General features: G+C 36.9%; 1 protein-coding gene across 7 annotated transcripts in view; it reads right to left on the reverse strand.

Moving 5' to 3' along the window:
* Window positions 1-16,796, reverse strand: part of STXBP5L (syntaxin binding protein 5L) — a 184,332-nt gene that overhangs the window by 26,445 nt on the left and 141,091 nt on the right. For 2 of the 7 annotated variants that reach the window (XM_090150141.1, XM_090150125.1), the window contains exon 21: window positions 11,276-11,326. The exons of the other annotated variants lie outside the window; for them this stretch is intronic. In XM_090150141.1, coding sequence (XP_090006267.1) covers window positions 11,276-11,326 — 51 coding nt within the window. The remainder of the gene's footprint in view (window positions 1-11,275; window positions 11,327-16,796) is intronic. 7 annotated transcript variants of the gene reach the window in all.

Here is a 16,796-nt window from a genome sequence, read left to right on the forward strand (position 1 = left end):
ACTAAGCAGGGCTCACGTCACAGGGTAGAACAGTTTGGATGGGATCAATGGACTTCAACATACTCATATGATACTTTTCTTCTGCTCATGTTGAGTAGAGCAAGATGAGGTGAAGGATTACTGAATGCAATTTTCTTCTCAGTATATGAAAGGATACTTACAAGTTTGATTAAACAGCAGGTCATGAGCATAACAAATTCGGATTTATGCAAGTACACCTTCTATTCAAAACAATGGAAGCTCAATAATACAGGTAAGGACAAGCTTGAAGTTTCTGCCTCCATCTTAAATGTCAGATTATTTATATCTCAGAACCACTCTTTCAGATTCAGTATATTAGTATATTCAGTACATCATCATTCTCTTCAATTGTATTGCATTCAAGAAAAAGATGAATTTTAATACACCAAGACAAATTCATTCTTTGTTCCCATGCCATGATAACTCACAATGAAAAGCCGTTTCAACGTTCAGACAATAAAACAGATTCTATACTGAATATAGCATATGGTGTGCTACTGCGTACACGTTCTAACGTGCAAAATCATGTCCTTTATATGTGAAAGCATTTTGGTTTTGATGAACAAAACAGGAAAGAATTGTTCAGAATTACATTTTGGAAAGTAATTTAGTGTCTATTCTGAGACTGAGTATATATAATGAAAGGGCTCTGTAGGAGACACAACTTCCACGATTCCTATCATGTTTCTTAATACATAGCTATTAACCGAGCTAGCAGCACATATCAAATTGATGTGGATGATTCATTCAACTTTCAGTTAAGGAATTTTCCAAAATATACTGGAGCTATTCATATATTTCAGTAGAAAGTCCTCTGAGACCGGGGCTTTGTTCAAGGGCACAGGCTGACTGTTCAACCTCAGCAACAGATACATTCTCATCCAGCTGCTTCCTTTCTTCAAAATTCAGCTTGTGTGAAAGAGTTTCAGCATGATATCTAATTATCTCCAGGGGGATCCTAGGAAGTGGTGAGGAACGCAATACAGTAAAAAAGAATCATATTCTATAGAAACATCAACAACATTTGTGAGTCCCTTTTCCTGAACACTGTACAGAACGGGCACAATTCATTTGTTCCCTTATTCACTATGTCAAATTTTAAGAGAAATTCTGCTGTTTTTCTTGGTATGCTCGCTTGTGTCAATTTACCTTTACAGGCCAAAGTTAAACAAAAAAAGCAATAGGGTCTGGGCAAACAAAATCCCTTTGGTTGTCTTTCTGAATAAGCAAAGTCAGTTTCTGTGCAGAGAACAGATCAGCTGCGTGCTTCAAGTACTGAAGTTGGTGAAATGTTAGTGAGTGCCACAACAATGAGCAGAAGAGGGAGGATAGCCATCAGAGGCACACTTTTTTGTATTCTAACAGTTTTGTTTTCCTGATTATATATTATTTTTCATACGTACATAACAAGGAGCAATACAGCTCTGCAAATCTTAGTAAAAGAACCAAAAGACATTGACTAAAGTAATATAGATCTGGGAAGCGTGACTCCAACATTTTTGTTGAGAAGCTGAAGAGAGTCAAGCAGATAAATTCTGTCTGTGCATTCTTATGGTAAAAACTTCATGAAATGAAGCATTTGTGAAGCATTTGTGAATAAAGGTTATGTACAACCACACAAGAGAAATGAGAAGAAAAAACAACAGTAATTTCCTATAGGGAACCTAGTCAGAGTGAATGTGAAGTTGCCTTTGCCAAAATGACTGCAATGACTTCCTAGCCCTTTGAGACCAGAACAACCTTTGCCATAACAGACATCTTCCAATCACCCAAAAGGACAGAAAGAGGCTGCTTGTAAAGACCTGGCATATTTCCAGCTTCTCTTGATGTGTAAGAAAAAAAAGAACACTGCAACTTTTTATTTGCTGACTTACGCTTTTGTCATCTGCTCACTCTGGCTTTTCTCCCATCAGACAAATTAATTGATACTGGGCACCAGTTAATGTTGGAGGTATTAACATGCAGACTGAAAAAGCAGTAAAGGGATCACCATGTGCTTTTAATGCAATAGTGCAACAGCTCTTAAATCTCTCTTATTCTGGAGAAGGCATAGAATAGTTGCCTGTGAAGAAAGCAGTGCCCCCAAAGCTCTCCTCTCTTCTCCACCCTTTTCCACAACTGCATTTGCTATCTCTTCCAATCCCTTTGCAAAGCATTGCCATGTCCATACATGAACCAAGTCAAGATTTCACTGACCATGAGCACACACCATGAGGTCAAGGGAATTTGGATTACACTATCTAGTGCTCCTGGGTTCCAAGATTATGTATATGCAGTTATCAATGTGCTACATGTGGGCATCCTGTTGAAGCAGTCTCTGTTCTGTGTAACAGCAATTCCACTCTTCCTGGGCAGCAGCCTTTTCTCCTGTTTCTGGACAGTGAACTAAAAAGCCAGCACTCAGGAACAGCTATTCTATTCATTCATTTGAACAAGTAAGGCTCATGCAAACCACTGAGTTAATTATATATTATCCCATACAACAACACATTAGTTACTGTGAGCAAACCTGCTGGACAGCCTCAAATTTAATCTGATTCTTCTGAGGAGTATTACACAAACCAGAAATGTATCACATATACAAGAGTGTGTGAATTTCGGTTGTAACATGTATATGTTAGGTTGTAAGACATACACCTTACACAACCTGACTTGTCATACAACTGATTTAAAGTACTTGGCGACCTTTGCAAAAAGGAAAAGGGACGAGCAAATTACCAAAGAATAAAAATAAAATAAATCCATTTGCTAAAACCAAAAGTACTAAAAATGTCAGTAAGAAAGAAGAAATGTCTATTTGCACTTCTCGTCTTGAAAGTTGTGTTACACTGGACTTCACAAAAACAACAAAAAATGCTAAAAAAAGATCTCAGTTCTAACAGAAGGATGAGTTCACGCAGAAAAGCTATCTGAAAAACAGTTCTTACTGATCATCTAAGGGAGGTTCCAACTTCCTATGTTGAAAGGAAGAAATAAGAGAACAGGCAAGAGGAGCAGAGAGAGCTGCTTTAGTAATGAGCAGAAAGAACTTGAACAGTAAGAAAGTCCCAGAGCATGTCCTCATTGAGTCAATCTGTGCTGCTGAATGGAAGATAAATCCATCTCTTTCTACTCGGCAGTTTTGTGTTATCAATAAATGAGATATTAGGTAATGATTATGTATGACTACCAGCTTTTTACACAGCAAAGAAATACACCCTTAATACATGAAAGAAGAGAAGGTAGAGCTCTGTCAGCCAGATGGGAGAGGAGTGGTGAGCCCTAGCAGACATTGATACAGATGTTCTGTCAACAAACATGCATATTTATCATCGTGCCTTATTTTACATTTGTTGTTACATACTGTTATTACAGTACACTGCTTGTGTATTAGAATGGTATCCCTCTCATTGTAATGAACTCCTCTCATGCACTTGATCCCAGATTTCACCATTTTTTCAGAAAGCAGCAAGAAGAGGATTTATTTTTCAGAGAATAACAGTTTCAGCCACTTCACAATATTTTACATATGTCACTCGCAGAGCTTCCTCCACAATGAATATTTTTGCCTGTGGTTATGAACAATGAAACCAGAATACAAAATGAACAATATCCAAATGAGGAATGCTGAGAATGTATTACTGTTTGGCATAACATCACCTCTACATTAACTTACCTCAGTAATCATGCCCAGCAATTCAAATCTAAAAATCCTTGAAAATTGTGAAAATTTTGAACTACTTGGACCTAACTCTATTCCTCAGATTCTTCTGCTGAATTTCTAGTGATCACAAAACATTACACTACTGTCTTAAAGAGTATATGGCACTCAGTGTAACTAAACAATGACATAACAGAAATTATTGTTATGTTTTGTGCAACAAAACAGGAAAACACAGACAGGAAAATTGATTTTATTCTGAAACAATCAAAAAACATTCATCCAGAGTTGCACAGAAGACAACATCGAAACATTCAAGCAGAGTGGATGACCACCCAGGACACCAACAACTGAGCATCCTCTACTAAGAGCACTGCACCTGCATTTTCAAGATGGAAAAATCCGTTTTTAACTCAATTCTCTGTTCCTGAAAATGAAATGCTTTCAAAGAAGTAGGGCTGGAAACTTTTTTTTTTTTTTTTTAACTTGAACATGATACGAATAAGCTGCAGGCCTTCTAAACAGAAGTCTGCATTTCCATCTGAAATGAATTAATACATCGTAAGAATTACAAAAAAAAAAAATGTAGTTGTAGCCTCTCCTAACCAGATTCTCCTGAATAGTTGTGTCTTGTTGATTTTCACAGTCTTGTCTTCTCCAGATTTTTAAAAATTACCTTTCTTTTTAACTAGAGGTAAGAATGTTTGAAATAACTGAGTTAGCACCACTGTGCTTATTTGTAATACCACTTCAGAGCTGGCTTCCTTAACTAATTACTGAAACCACAAAAGACAGAATACCAGCAAACTCAGTTCTGCTTATCCATGTAAGGAAACACTACAGACCTCCTTCAGATATAATTTTTACCTCAAAATACCAAAATGTCTGCAAAGTTATTTAATCCTCAGAACTTTTTGTTGACTTCAGTCTTAGCTTGCTACCTCACACAAAGTTCTATATATAATTACACAACGAGCTCTGAAGAGAACAGAAGGAGATTGTGTTTCATTTTGCCACATTATTAGCAAGTAATGCATCTGTTATTCATAATTATTTGTGGTGAAAATTTTTGTCCAATGTATTCTTAATAGTTGTTAACAATAATTTGCTTGCAAATACTCAACAAAAAGAAACCTCATCATATAAACCATTTGAAAAAAGTTCACACGTAATTTTTATGCACCAATCAAACAATCCTAAAAAGCAAGTTTTTTCAAACTTCTTAACATTATGCATCGTAGATTTCCGACAGATTACACACCAGATAATTGTAATAAATACACTGGTAACAACTGCTCGTTCTTATTCTACTTCTGCATAAGCAGATCTTATGCTAGATAGCTTCTGATTTAGAGTTCTAATTTTTAAATATTCTTCTGCTTGTACACAGCTGCTAGGACCCTGGATGTTGCCCTAAGTGCCAACTAGGTGACAGTACTATCTGTCATATGCCCACGTCTCTACTTACAGATGATTGCCAATGTGAGAACCCAATCCCAAACCAAGTCACTGAAGAGGACTTCTGGGCACAGGCAGGTTTGGTAAGTTTATGTCTTGCCTCAGATTTTGATAGCTGGCCTTGAAAATGCTGCTGTGTTTATCATAACCTGGAAAGTCTACATAGACCACAGAATGCAAGAACAGCACATTTGTGCATTTCTTGAAAACAATGTAAAATCACTTACCTTTGAGAGTCCTCAGTAAGAAACTCTTCTTTAAGTAAAAACAGAGAACTTAGGAACAGTGAATATCTATTATATCATGAGCCTATCAGTTGATTATCATGTTGTTATTATCAACTCTTAGATGTACAATAAACTTTACTGTTTGTTTTGTTGCTTCAGGGAACAAATTTTACTACTTCTCCATCTTGTCAATGTTTAAGTATATCAATTAGAAATGCTTGAGTTACAGTCTCATAACTTTAAGTACTCACCTTTCTTTTAAACTGCTTGCTTGTTAAAACTCTGATATACATCAGATTTTTTAAAGTTCATTATATATGTATATTTAAGTCTGGAAGCACACAGCCACTTTCTGCAAACCAAAAACCACAAGCCAATTATGCTGTAATAGTTAACCTGCTGATTAGCTTATTTCTTATTTATTCCTTAAAGTTATGTGAACAGGTAGACTGCTAATGTATCAGTTAATACAGGTTCTCTTCTAACAACGTTTGGCCATACACTTTCTCTTACTTAAATTAGGAAGAAGCTGGTGCTATCATACATTCAACCTTTTCCGTAAAAGTAGAAGCCGTTATGTTTTTCATCTTAACAGGGATCAAACATGCAGCAAAAAAGGCAAACCACATCCTTGACTGTATCAGTGAGAGCACAGCCAGCAGCTCGAGGGATGTAGTCTTAGCCCTTCCCCTCTACCTGGCATTTGTCAGACTGTTTCTCAAGTACTGTACAAAGTTTTGATCTCCCTACTACAAAAAATATATTGACATAAAGGAGTGATTTTAGCAGAGGTCCACCAACCTGGTAAGGAACTTGACACACATGATACAAGAGGAGAAGCTGAGAACCATATATATATCTATTTTTCCCTCAGCCTTAAGAGTAGACGATTCAAGGGAAATCTTAGAGCTGTCTGCAACTACCTGATCTGTGCACACACAGAAGATGGAGCCAAATTCCTTTGAGACATGCACAGTCATATTACACAAGATCAAGCACAGGAAATTCTGGTCAGATATTAGGAAAATTTTTTTCCCCTGTGTGAGTAGTCAAATGCTAGAAGAGCCTGCAGAACCTCTGTTCTTGGAGGCATTCAAGACACTGTTAGACACAGCCCTGACCTGCCTTGTCTAAACAGACCTGCTTTGAGCAGGGTGATGGCATAGATGACTTCTAAAAGTCCTTCACAAACATACTTATGCATGATTCTAATTATAAGCAAAATTAAGATGATCTCTCAAATTAGCTAGTATTTTCAGACCAAAAAGCAAACAGAAATTACACTGCTATTCTGGAAAAAAACATATACTGGACAGTCCGTAAGTTCCTTTGCGTGCAAAAATACATATAATTCTCAGTGTATACTGCTATGTAATTCAAACAAAGCATTGTTAAAGCTGGATGTCTATATTGCTTTTTCTAAAAATGTCAGGTCAAGGAGGAAAGCAACTTTTATGATTTCGAGCTTTCACAAATGTCATTCAACACTGCAAACAAAATTACAGCTCCAGAGATATTAGTAGAGAACACTCCACTACAAATCAACCAGTTTATCCAGTGAGGCAGTAAGCAAAAACAAATCAAAAGCTACAAAATTTTGCCAGTTGAATGCATGATGTTTGTCCTGAGGCAGCTTCTGAAGCAGCAAAAGTAGTGACTAGAAAGCAATGTCTACTACAACTCTAATAATGCCTGCAGTAAACTACCTTGAAAGGGTAAAGCAGGAAATACTGTAGCCCTGCTGCTCATCCCTAAAATAAAAATGAGGTCTTCTTCATGATATTTGAGTACTGTTTCACAGAATGAGTAGCATCCAGGAAGCTACACTTTCCTTTCAATGAGTTAAATACAAAGACAACAAATGATGGATATTGTCATAATACAATCATTATATGCATAAATACTTGAGGAAAGAAAAATCTATCAGATTCCACAAGCCCGCTACACACATAAAATAGAATACAGAATTAAAAACAAATCTCCTTTGTCTGACTCCTACAACTGTGTTTTATGAACTCAACTTTTAATATTGAAGCTTTTGAGTCTCTGCATCAGAAGCCATTTCTCAAATCCTTGAAAAATGTGAGCTTATTTGGTACTTTGTCTAGTTTTTCACTTCATTATAAAATGGGATACATTATTTTTGAGTTATGTTAAGAATTCATTTACTACTTATAAGTGTCTGCAAAAAGCATAGGAAATTATATTATTCTTTTGAAGATCACAGCTTAAAAAGAAGAAAGAAAAATGGCTGTCTCTATTTGCATTTTTCTTTTCTTCCTTGGCTAATAAAGTGTAGGTGATAGCACAAACAGTGAGACCATCTACTACAGTGAGACCATCTGTTCATAGGAATTAAATAAAAATTGGCAGTTACTGAGTTCCTACATTTTCAGTTGATGTTTCTGTTTAACTCCCTGTGATCACCTGGAAATTTTAATGGCTTTTAAGGAAATGAGCAAAAATACTTCCTAAGACGAAAAATATTATCTGATGGTCACAGTGGCTGGTGAGGCAAAGTTAAAAAACTTTCACATAAAAGCAGTTGTATGTGTTTGCCTCAGATTTCAGAATGCTCAAGGAGGGAAGGTTTAGAGTGGATGTCAGGGGGGAAGTTCATTACAGAGATGGTGGTGAGGTGCTGGAACAGGCTGCCCATAGAGGTTGTGGATGCTCTGTCCCCTGGAGGTGTTCAAGATCAAGTTGGATGGGGCCCTGAGCAACCTGCCCTAGAATCAGAACTGGAGGTTGATGGCCCTGACTGTGGCAGGAGGGTTGGAACTGGATGATCCTTGTGGTCCCTTCCAACCCAAGTCATTCTATGATGCCCACTTTGATTCCAAATAACAAGACACCGTCAGTCATAGGATCACACATTACTCCTTTAGATATTTGCAAACAACCCCCTGAGCAATTGCCAGCAGCGGTAGCACCTCTGCACAAAACAGATTTAACCTCTCCTATTTTAATTCGATGCAAAGTGAAAGCAAGGACACTACACAAGCCAGACCCCTAAGAAGGGAGCAGAACTGTAAGCTGCCAGATGATAATGTATTTCCCAATTAACTGCAGTCAGTGCTGAGAGCAGGTGATGTATATCAGTACTCTACGAAAACCTGCAAGCCAGAGCAGATGGAATGGATGCACAATCCATCTTAACATTTGAAAGTGGTGACTTCAGTACCTGAAATACAAGCATAGGCCAGACATCCTTGTTATCCCCAGAACATTAAGATTATGGTGCAGACTCAGGCCACAGCCAGCAGTGGATAAATAATCCCTAAGAGCTCTACTAGCACAGCTAGGACATTTGGCCAAGAAACAAATGAAATGCAGATATTATTCATCACCTTTTCCAGGAACTCTAATTTAAATTTAGCTCCCTACATGAAAATAAATAAATAAATGCATAAAGTTTTCCAGCCAGTTGTAAACTAAGCTATCTACAGCGCAGTTTTAATGACTACAATATTTTATAGGAATCTTCTGCCCTTCCAAGGTAGTAAAGCAGAACAGAAAGAAGCTTTTTGTTTTGTTTCTTTCTTTCTTTCTTTTTTTTTTTTTTTAAATCCTTCTTCAGCTGAGTAACTGCCAGTTTATGCATTGAATGCTGCTTCCACAGGGTTCACTCTTAGCAATCTATTACCCAGTAACTGCAGTAGTAACAACAAACAAACAGCAAACATAGCACATAAGTGAAAATTTGGTAATACCTCTTGGCCTGTAAGAATATTTTTTTTCCAACATCTGCAGAATGTTGAAATCGACCTTCTTACACTTATTTTCAATTTAAGTTGAACGCTATTAAAAAATAATGGGTGCAGGTAGAGGAATGGTAGAAACAGGACTATTTTGAAATCACAGATACAAATATTCACACTTGTCTTGGTTTCAGCTGGGATAGAGTTGATTTTCTTCCTGGTAGCTGGCATAGTGCTGTGTTTTAGATTTAGGATGAATACAGTGTTTTATATGTTGGGCAGTACTTACACTAAGTCAAAGACTTTACAGCTTCTGGTATTGCCCTGCCACCAAAGGGAATGGGGTGCAGAAGGAGACAGGAGAGGACACAATCAGTACATCTGACCCATACTGACCACAGGGATGTCCTATATCATATGATGCCATGCTGGGCAATAGAGCTGTGGGGAGTTGGGCAGGGTTTTTCCCCTTTTCTATTTCTTTCTTCCTATTTTTTTTTTTTTTTAATAAAAATGCCTTCAGTTTTTTAATATAATCTGGACAATGCTTACAATATTGTCCAGTAGGATTGTAAGAAAACTGTAGGTAAGGTATTTTATTTCCCCTGACATGTGAAAGTTGTCTGTCTCAAGATATTGTACAGAATAAAATATTAATATTTATTTCTGTAGTATTCAGTAAAGCCCTCGCCACTTCTAGTTACATTGATACGTTTCTTGCTTTATTAGATACCTATAATTTCAGTCTTTCGCACATCAAATTTGTCTTTTTCTTGTCTTATGTTTCAGGAATTTCAGATCAGCTAACATAATCTATGTTTATGTCATGCTACGTGTCTTTCAAGATGAACTTGTAAAATAACAATAAAAAAAGAAGTTCAACCTACAGCCTTATGTCGTACTCTAGAGCTATTTCAATGCTCCTTCACTCATAATAATTACCCACTTACTTCGTGATAAAAGTAATTTTAAAGGTTTATAGCTGCCTGCATTACTCTTTTTACCATTTTGGAGTATTAGTTTTATAATTTTCCACTCCATTTTTTTGATGTTTTCCTATAACCCTAATTTCTCAAATATCATTGTTAATGGTGGAGCAAATTACTTCAACTAATTCAATCTGTACACTGTGATCTGCACAATCTGGATCGAATTTCCCAATGATTTTGTAGCCTTTATTTATTTAATGTTTGTCAGGAGCTATTAGTAATTTCCTACATTCCTCAGTCATTTATAATGTTGAAGGCATATTTATTCCCCTGACTTTTATCTTGAGGAACAGTGGTAGATTGGTTTATACATGCACAAGATTCCCAGTGACAGAAATTAAGTTCAGTTGCATTATGCAGGAATATGATCCAACTTCAGTTTCTATCTCTAAGGAGACATTAGGGGTAACGAGGCATGGCTACCCGTTTATTTTTCAGTCATCTCACATGAGAAACTTCCCATGAGAGCAAAACTAGAAAGGACTCCTTGACACTGAGAATATGAAAAATAATTATAAAAATGTTTGCATGAATCATACATTCCACCCCAAATGCCAGGAACGATTTTCCTTACACGCATATTTAAGAGAACATGATCTGCCCCAAACATTTTTTTTCAGGTTATGCAAGACCTTAAATTTTCATTTTAAGTTTCCTGGGGTGAAATTTCTGCTTTCATTTACAATGCATTTCCAGTGAAACATTAAAAAAGAACTGAGAAAAATCTTACGACTAACAGTGCACTCAATAGTTGGCTAAGGTAAGTCACGAGGAGAGGTCTGATACACAAATGACTGGTTTCTGATCTACTTCTCCGAAGCTCAAAAGCCATAAAATATGTATGTTCAACTGCCTTATTAGTGTTGTGGTGCAGAATTTGTACATCAAATAAAGAAAACAGACTAGCGCATGCAGTAGCTGTTATAGGCAGAGGTAAACGTGGCTGACAATCAGTTAAAATGGTTCACATGTGTCAAAAGTTCAGGAGCCACTTCATCAAAAAATACTACACACATGGTGTGTAACAATTAGCAAAATGTATCTACATGAAACAAATGAATATTAAACAACCGAAATGCTGAGAGCTGCCAACAGAACTGTATGGGTTAATAGGTGGTTTTTAGAAAGCCTTTTCAGACACAGCCTCCAAGGTTATTGTGTTATCTATGGATCAGTTGGTAAAATGTCTTGCCAATGAATGTAAGGATGTTTAAAGCTGTTGGCTTTCGCCTACCGTACCAAGATCAGTCTTAAGATCTGTTGGCAGACTTAACTTTCTCGATCCTTTAACTGAAACAACAGAAAAAGGAGAAAGGCAGTTGTTAATAATTAACAAAGAAAAAGAAGCGAGGGAAAACAACATGCCACCTTCTGGTTAACATGCTGAACGTTTGTAGCATATATATATTTAAATCAGCACATAAAAGCAGAATAATGGTTTAAATATTTTCATTACACCATTCAGAAAAACAAATGTAACTCGACAAAAAAGTCCTGGCAAAACATTACTCCAGCTCTCAATAAATGAATGGTGCTATACATAGCTTTGGCTGTGTGCTGCAATATCTTACCTTGAGATGACAGGAATGATAAAAAAAAAAAAAAAACCACAAACAAACACAAATGAAACTGAGGCAGATATTGCAAATGCTGGTTATACAGCATATCACAAATATTTAAACATCTGGAAACCAATTTATTTAAGAGGGCGCAATGAAATTACGAGTTCTGATGAGATCATACTCAAGATATCATTTGAAAAAGAGAGGGCATATTGTAGTGGTAATGGACACAAAACAATACTGTATAGACTACAGAAAAGAAGACATTGAACAGAAACAAAACACAACAGCTTCAGGATAAACTGCAGCGTTACTCAGATATCAAAATATTGCACTGTGTTTGTTGAAGATTTAATTATCTGTTGCGTTTTGAATACAAAACACAACTATTATTTTGCTTCTGTTCGAAAATGTTTTCATTTCCTTACACATGAGCACATTTTAAAAGAATGAACACCAGAGAACTGAAATGAAGCATGTCTTGTAGCAGTCAAAAAGTATCAAATTTGTTAAAAGAATGCCTTAAGAAATCTTTTATTATTTACTCAGAAGGCAATATTTTCTTTTGTTTTGTCTTCATGCAGTTTTTTTCACATTGTTTTCTGGCTGTTGCCCCTTACCCATACAGTCTGTCATTGGTAGAGAACAATGAAGTATTTGTTAACTAATTATTCTACTTCTAAAAAAAAAAGAGTCCTATGTAGTTAAGTATGATAGTGATAGGATCACATATGAATGTAAGGAACAAGTCCTTTGTAATTTCTATTTATTAAGTTTTAGGTCAGAAGGATGCCCAGAACAACTGCTTACCATTTCAAGTCACAGAGCCCCTGAAGGAATCTTACAATGTCATAAACTACAGAACCTGCAATTTGGTGGATGAAAACATCATATCTCACCTATGATTTTTTGGTTTGTCCCCCAGAGAAGAGTTTAGGAGCCTTTCTGACTCCTGAGCAACCTTTTGATATCAACAGAAGCAGCACAACCCTTATGTCAACCCATTTCTGAGTATTACTAACTGGATACTTTAAAGCAAAATGAGGAGATCTCTTCAGATCTATCCAACATAAAAATACACGTTCCTAATATCACTGTGTGAAAATTCTCTAATTTTGATACCAAGTGTTTGGATTGTATATCCATTTTAGGCACTAACACAAAAGCCAAACAAATTTTCAGAAGAGCCTTTTAAAAGCATTCCATTCATCTGGAGAGTTGTCATATACGCTCACACTGAGAACAGAGGTTACTTCTTCACAAAATCAGTGCCTTGCTATACAGGAAAAAAATGCACTTGCAATATAATCACCTTTTGTTTTCAGGAAGTGACAACATCTTGCCCAAGAAGCCTCTCCAGAAAGGATTTCTGATTCCTAGGGAAGGTCGTAGTGACCACACTCTAAATTGGGATATTTTGGAAGTATAAAACCTAACTACATTTAACATTAAGGGAACCTCATTAGTGCTGTCATCATGAGGGCTTTGGGCGTAATAAACAGGTGGCTTAAGCTCTTTTATTTCACTATTACAGCTATGCCTTTATAACATGATCCTTTTTTAAAAACTGTCTTTTTTTCCAAACTTTTTTCAAAGCTATTTTCAAACTGTGTCACGTATGTATGAACTGGGAGACTGCAGAAATAGCTCCCAATTATCTGTGTGCAGGCTTATGCAGGAGGTACAAAGAAAGTAAACCTTCTGATTCCCCTGGACTCAATTTGTGAGCTCCTGCAGCTGCTCCCAGACAAAACAGACATACTATAATGAATGCTGCAAACTAACAGGCACAGGATGCTGAAAGAACTGTAGCTGGGAAAGAAAGGGAGCAAAAATCTGATGAGTTGGGCTATGGGCACAAGGATAGTATAGGCATCCTGATCTTGAAAATATGGGTAAAAGAGAGGCATGGGTGTGAGATTCTTTTGTAGCAGGTAACATGGTAAGAAGGGGGTTAAAGTAGAAAGGAGACACACAGCATTAGGAAATGAAGGAAACACAGAATCATAGAATGGCCTGGGTTGAAAGGGACCACAATGATCACCTAGTTTCAACCCCTGCTATGTGCAGGGTCGCCAACCAGCAGACCAGGCTGCCCAGAGCCACATCCAGCCTGGCCTTGAATGCCTCCAGGGATGGGGCATCCACAGCCTCCTTGGGCAACCTGTTCCAGTGTGTCACCACCCTCTGTGTGAAAAACTTCCTCCTGATATCTAACTTCTAATCCCTGACGTACACATCCTTTCTTGAGATATTAAGCAAGCATTACATCATCTGATCAAAAACACTGGAAAAGATTGATAAAATGTGCCCTACGCTCAGTCTAGGATCTCATTAACAACTTCTGACTAATAAACATTCTTTTTAATGTAATGTAAATAAGTAGAAATGGTTGTATTGGTACGTAATGATATTGATAATTGATAATCATGTTTAAAAAAAAATTACACTGTTTTCACACACGCAATGTTTTTGAAATATATGTATTCTTGTGGAAAACAACCAAGCAAGCAATTTTCAAAGGGAATCAAATCTCTTCAGCTACCTTGTCATTACACAAAAGTTGAGAAGGAGTGACTATTAAAAACTTCATAGTGTTATTCTTGAAACTAAGCTATATAAAAAGCACTTCATGTAGGAAAACAGGTTGGCATGGTATGGGCCTCATCTATTGATGTAATCAGTGCAATAAATCAAGACAATAGCACTTGGAAGTCATAAGAACCAGTAATCTTGCCTTAAGAACCTGTTCCAAAGCTCAGACAAATCAACTGTGGAAGTCTTTATACAGCCTTCTCTAAGCACTACAGTCTTAAACATACGTAGATTGCTACAAAAGTAATGCCTCCTATTTATGTATATATGGAAACCCCAATGTATACGAAGAGCACAATAACAGCATTTGACAGAGTACATTCTCAGTTATAAAATACTCTTCTTGGACATAGTTACCACCATTAACTATGCTTTTTCACCTGCAATGAGCATGTTGCTACTGCTGAAACACACAACCCACAGCCTCACTTGTGTTGACATCCACTGTTAGGTCTCCGTAAACATTCAGCAAGAGTCAGTGAATGGCAATGGGTGCCATTTTTTCAGCATGGAAGAATTAATTACACACCTTTGCTTCATACACACTCCCATGACAGACGCCATTCTGTCAGACTGCCCCTCTGCTGCCATGTATCACACGGCAACAACACGTAATAGAGTATTGGCAGGAAGGTTCAACCTCTACTGCCCTGCCACCAACTTCTGCCTCTGGTGTTGAGAGCCAACATAAGAAAACAGGAGACACTACTTTCAGAACAGCCTTCTGGATATGAGCCACCAATATGCAGGTGATTTCTTAAGAACAAACACAAATATATTTTTGTTTCAAAACTCACAGTTCAGAAGTTGCTCTCCCAGACATGGACCAATTGCGTTCTTTCTTTCTAACCTTTCAGAGAAGTCTATATTGTGTAAAGAGGAATGGGCAATTATGTGAAATGGCCTCTCAAATATATATTTCATTGTGCTCACTGTGTTCTCAGCAACGTGCTGAAATACAAAATGGCTAAAAGAAACAAGGAACAACAAAACTGTATTTCTAAAAGCCCCTGAATAAGTCTTCTTTATCTGATGATAAAAATAAAGCTTTATTCTGGTGGATACTGTTTTGTAATACACCATATAGTAATTAACTCCAGCACTGGATAATCACTAACACTAGAAGGGCTTATGAGGCCTCAGAGAGTTTTTAAAAATTGTATTTTAGAAACACTGAACCCTCTGAATCCATCATGGAATTAAGGGAGTACAAAGCCTTAGCTATTGAGCTGAAAATCACAAATGACCATCAAAATGCTTGACATTCTCCATTGAAAGAACATGGTATGCATGAGTAAGAGCAAGGTATTCTGATGGTCCTGAAAAAGTTCACTTCCACTTTCCTTGATATGATCTGAGATTTTTTTTAAAGCCAACCAAATACCATTATATGACATGTTGTACTGCATCATCATGCCCATGAAATACTTCATAAAGTGTTTTATTAATTATTAATGTTATTAATTTTGCTGTTTTCAGAAGTGTTACTCTATACATATACTGTTATATTTGCTATGCAATTTACTTACAATGGAAACTGCCACCTCTCACATATTCACAAATAAGGACAGTTTTACAAATGGATCTATTAACTCCTTGTCTTCCTGTACAGTGTTGGAAATGCATTATTATATTATTTAAATGGTAATTTAATTAAAAGAAGATAACAGTGTTTAAGAAAGACCATTCTTTTCCTCCATCTATCATGCTTAATATGAAAGGCTGATTATTTCCTCACTTGCTACTACCCCTGCGTGGCAATGCAATCAATTTCATGTTCTAGACTGAAAACTGTTGTTTTTTCACTTTTCACTGCAAAGCCATGCTTTCCCAAATACTTGAAAAGACAGCCTTATTGATCAAGTTTAAAGTATTGCTTAATGGAAGAAGTTTGCTTTGTTCTGAACTAGAAAACAGCCCTGCAAATACAATAAGGATTAATTTTCAGCATTATGTCATTTGCTCAGTGCTCTAACACCCACATCTGCAATAGAACACAAATGCATAATTTTGACCTGGCAAAATAAACAAAACTAAATTACTGAGTTGACACTGGCTCTTACTGTAGAACCTCATTTAGAAGTTAAAATATCAACAAGCAGTAGGATGTTAGAGGTAACATAGGTTTTTCAGGAAAACAAAGATGGTCAGATAGTCCAGGTAGACTAAGGATCAGACCAAGAGATGAGGAGGCAAGAGATTAAGTTCTTGAAAAAGCCTTCTAGGGGCCTAGCTGGAACTGAAACCAGACCAAGTTACTAACAGCTCTCTTGGAAGTAAAATTGTTTGTATCTATACCAGCCATTAGAATGCTAGAGTGATCCTTCCTGAAGATTGCTTTGTGCTTGAGTCAGTGCAGTGTAGCTCCCCGTATGATTCCTGTTGTGATGAAACCAAGGATCAAGTTGCTCCCCTCTATGCCAGCAAGAGTATGCTGTTTGTCATGCAGACTCTTAGCCCTCAGCTGTATGTAATCTACGTATGTATGCATTGCACATACTCAAGGTCAGCAGCAAGCATGAACTGCACTGACAGTGAAGATCTGACACTGATATGGCCTGCTAACTGTAGAGAATTGCAATAAGTCAATCCCATCAGCTGCT

The sequence above is a fragment of the Phasianus colchicus genome, chromosome 1, assembly GCF_987193195.1.
Source record: "Phasianus colchicus chromosome 1, bPhaCol1.hap1.1, whole genome shotgun sequence".
Classification (NCBI taxonomy): Eukaryota; Metazoa; Chordata; class Aves; order Galliformes; family Phasianidae; genus Phasianus; species Phasianus colchicus.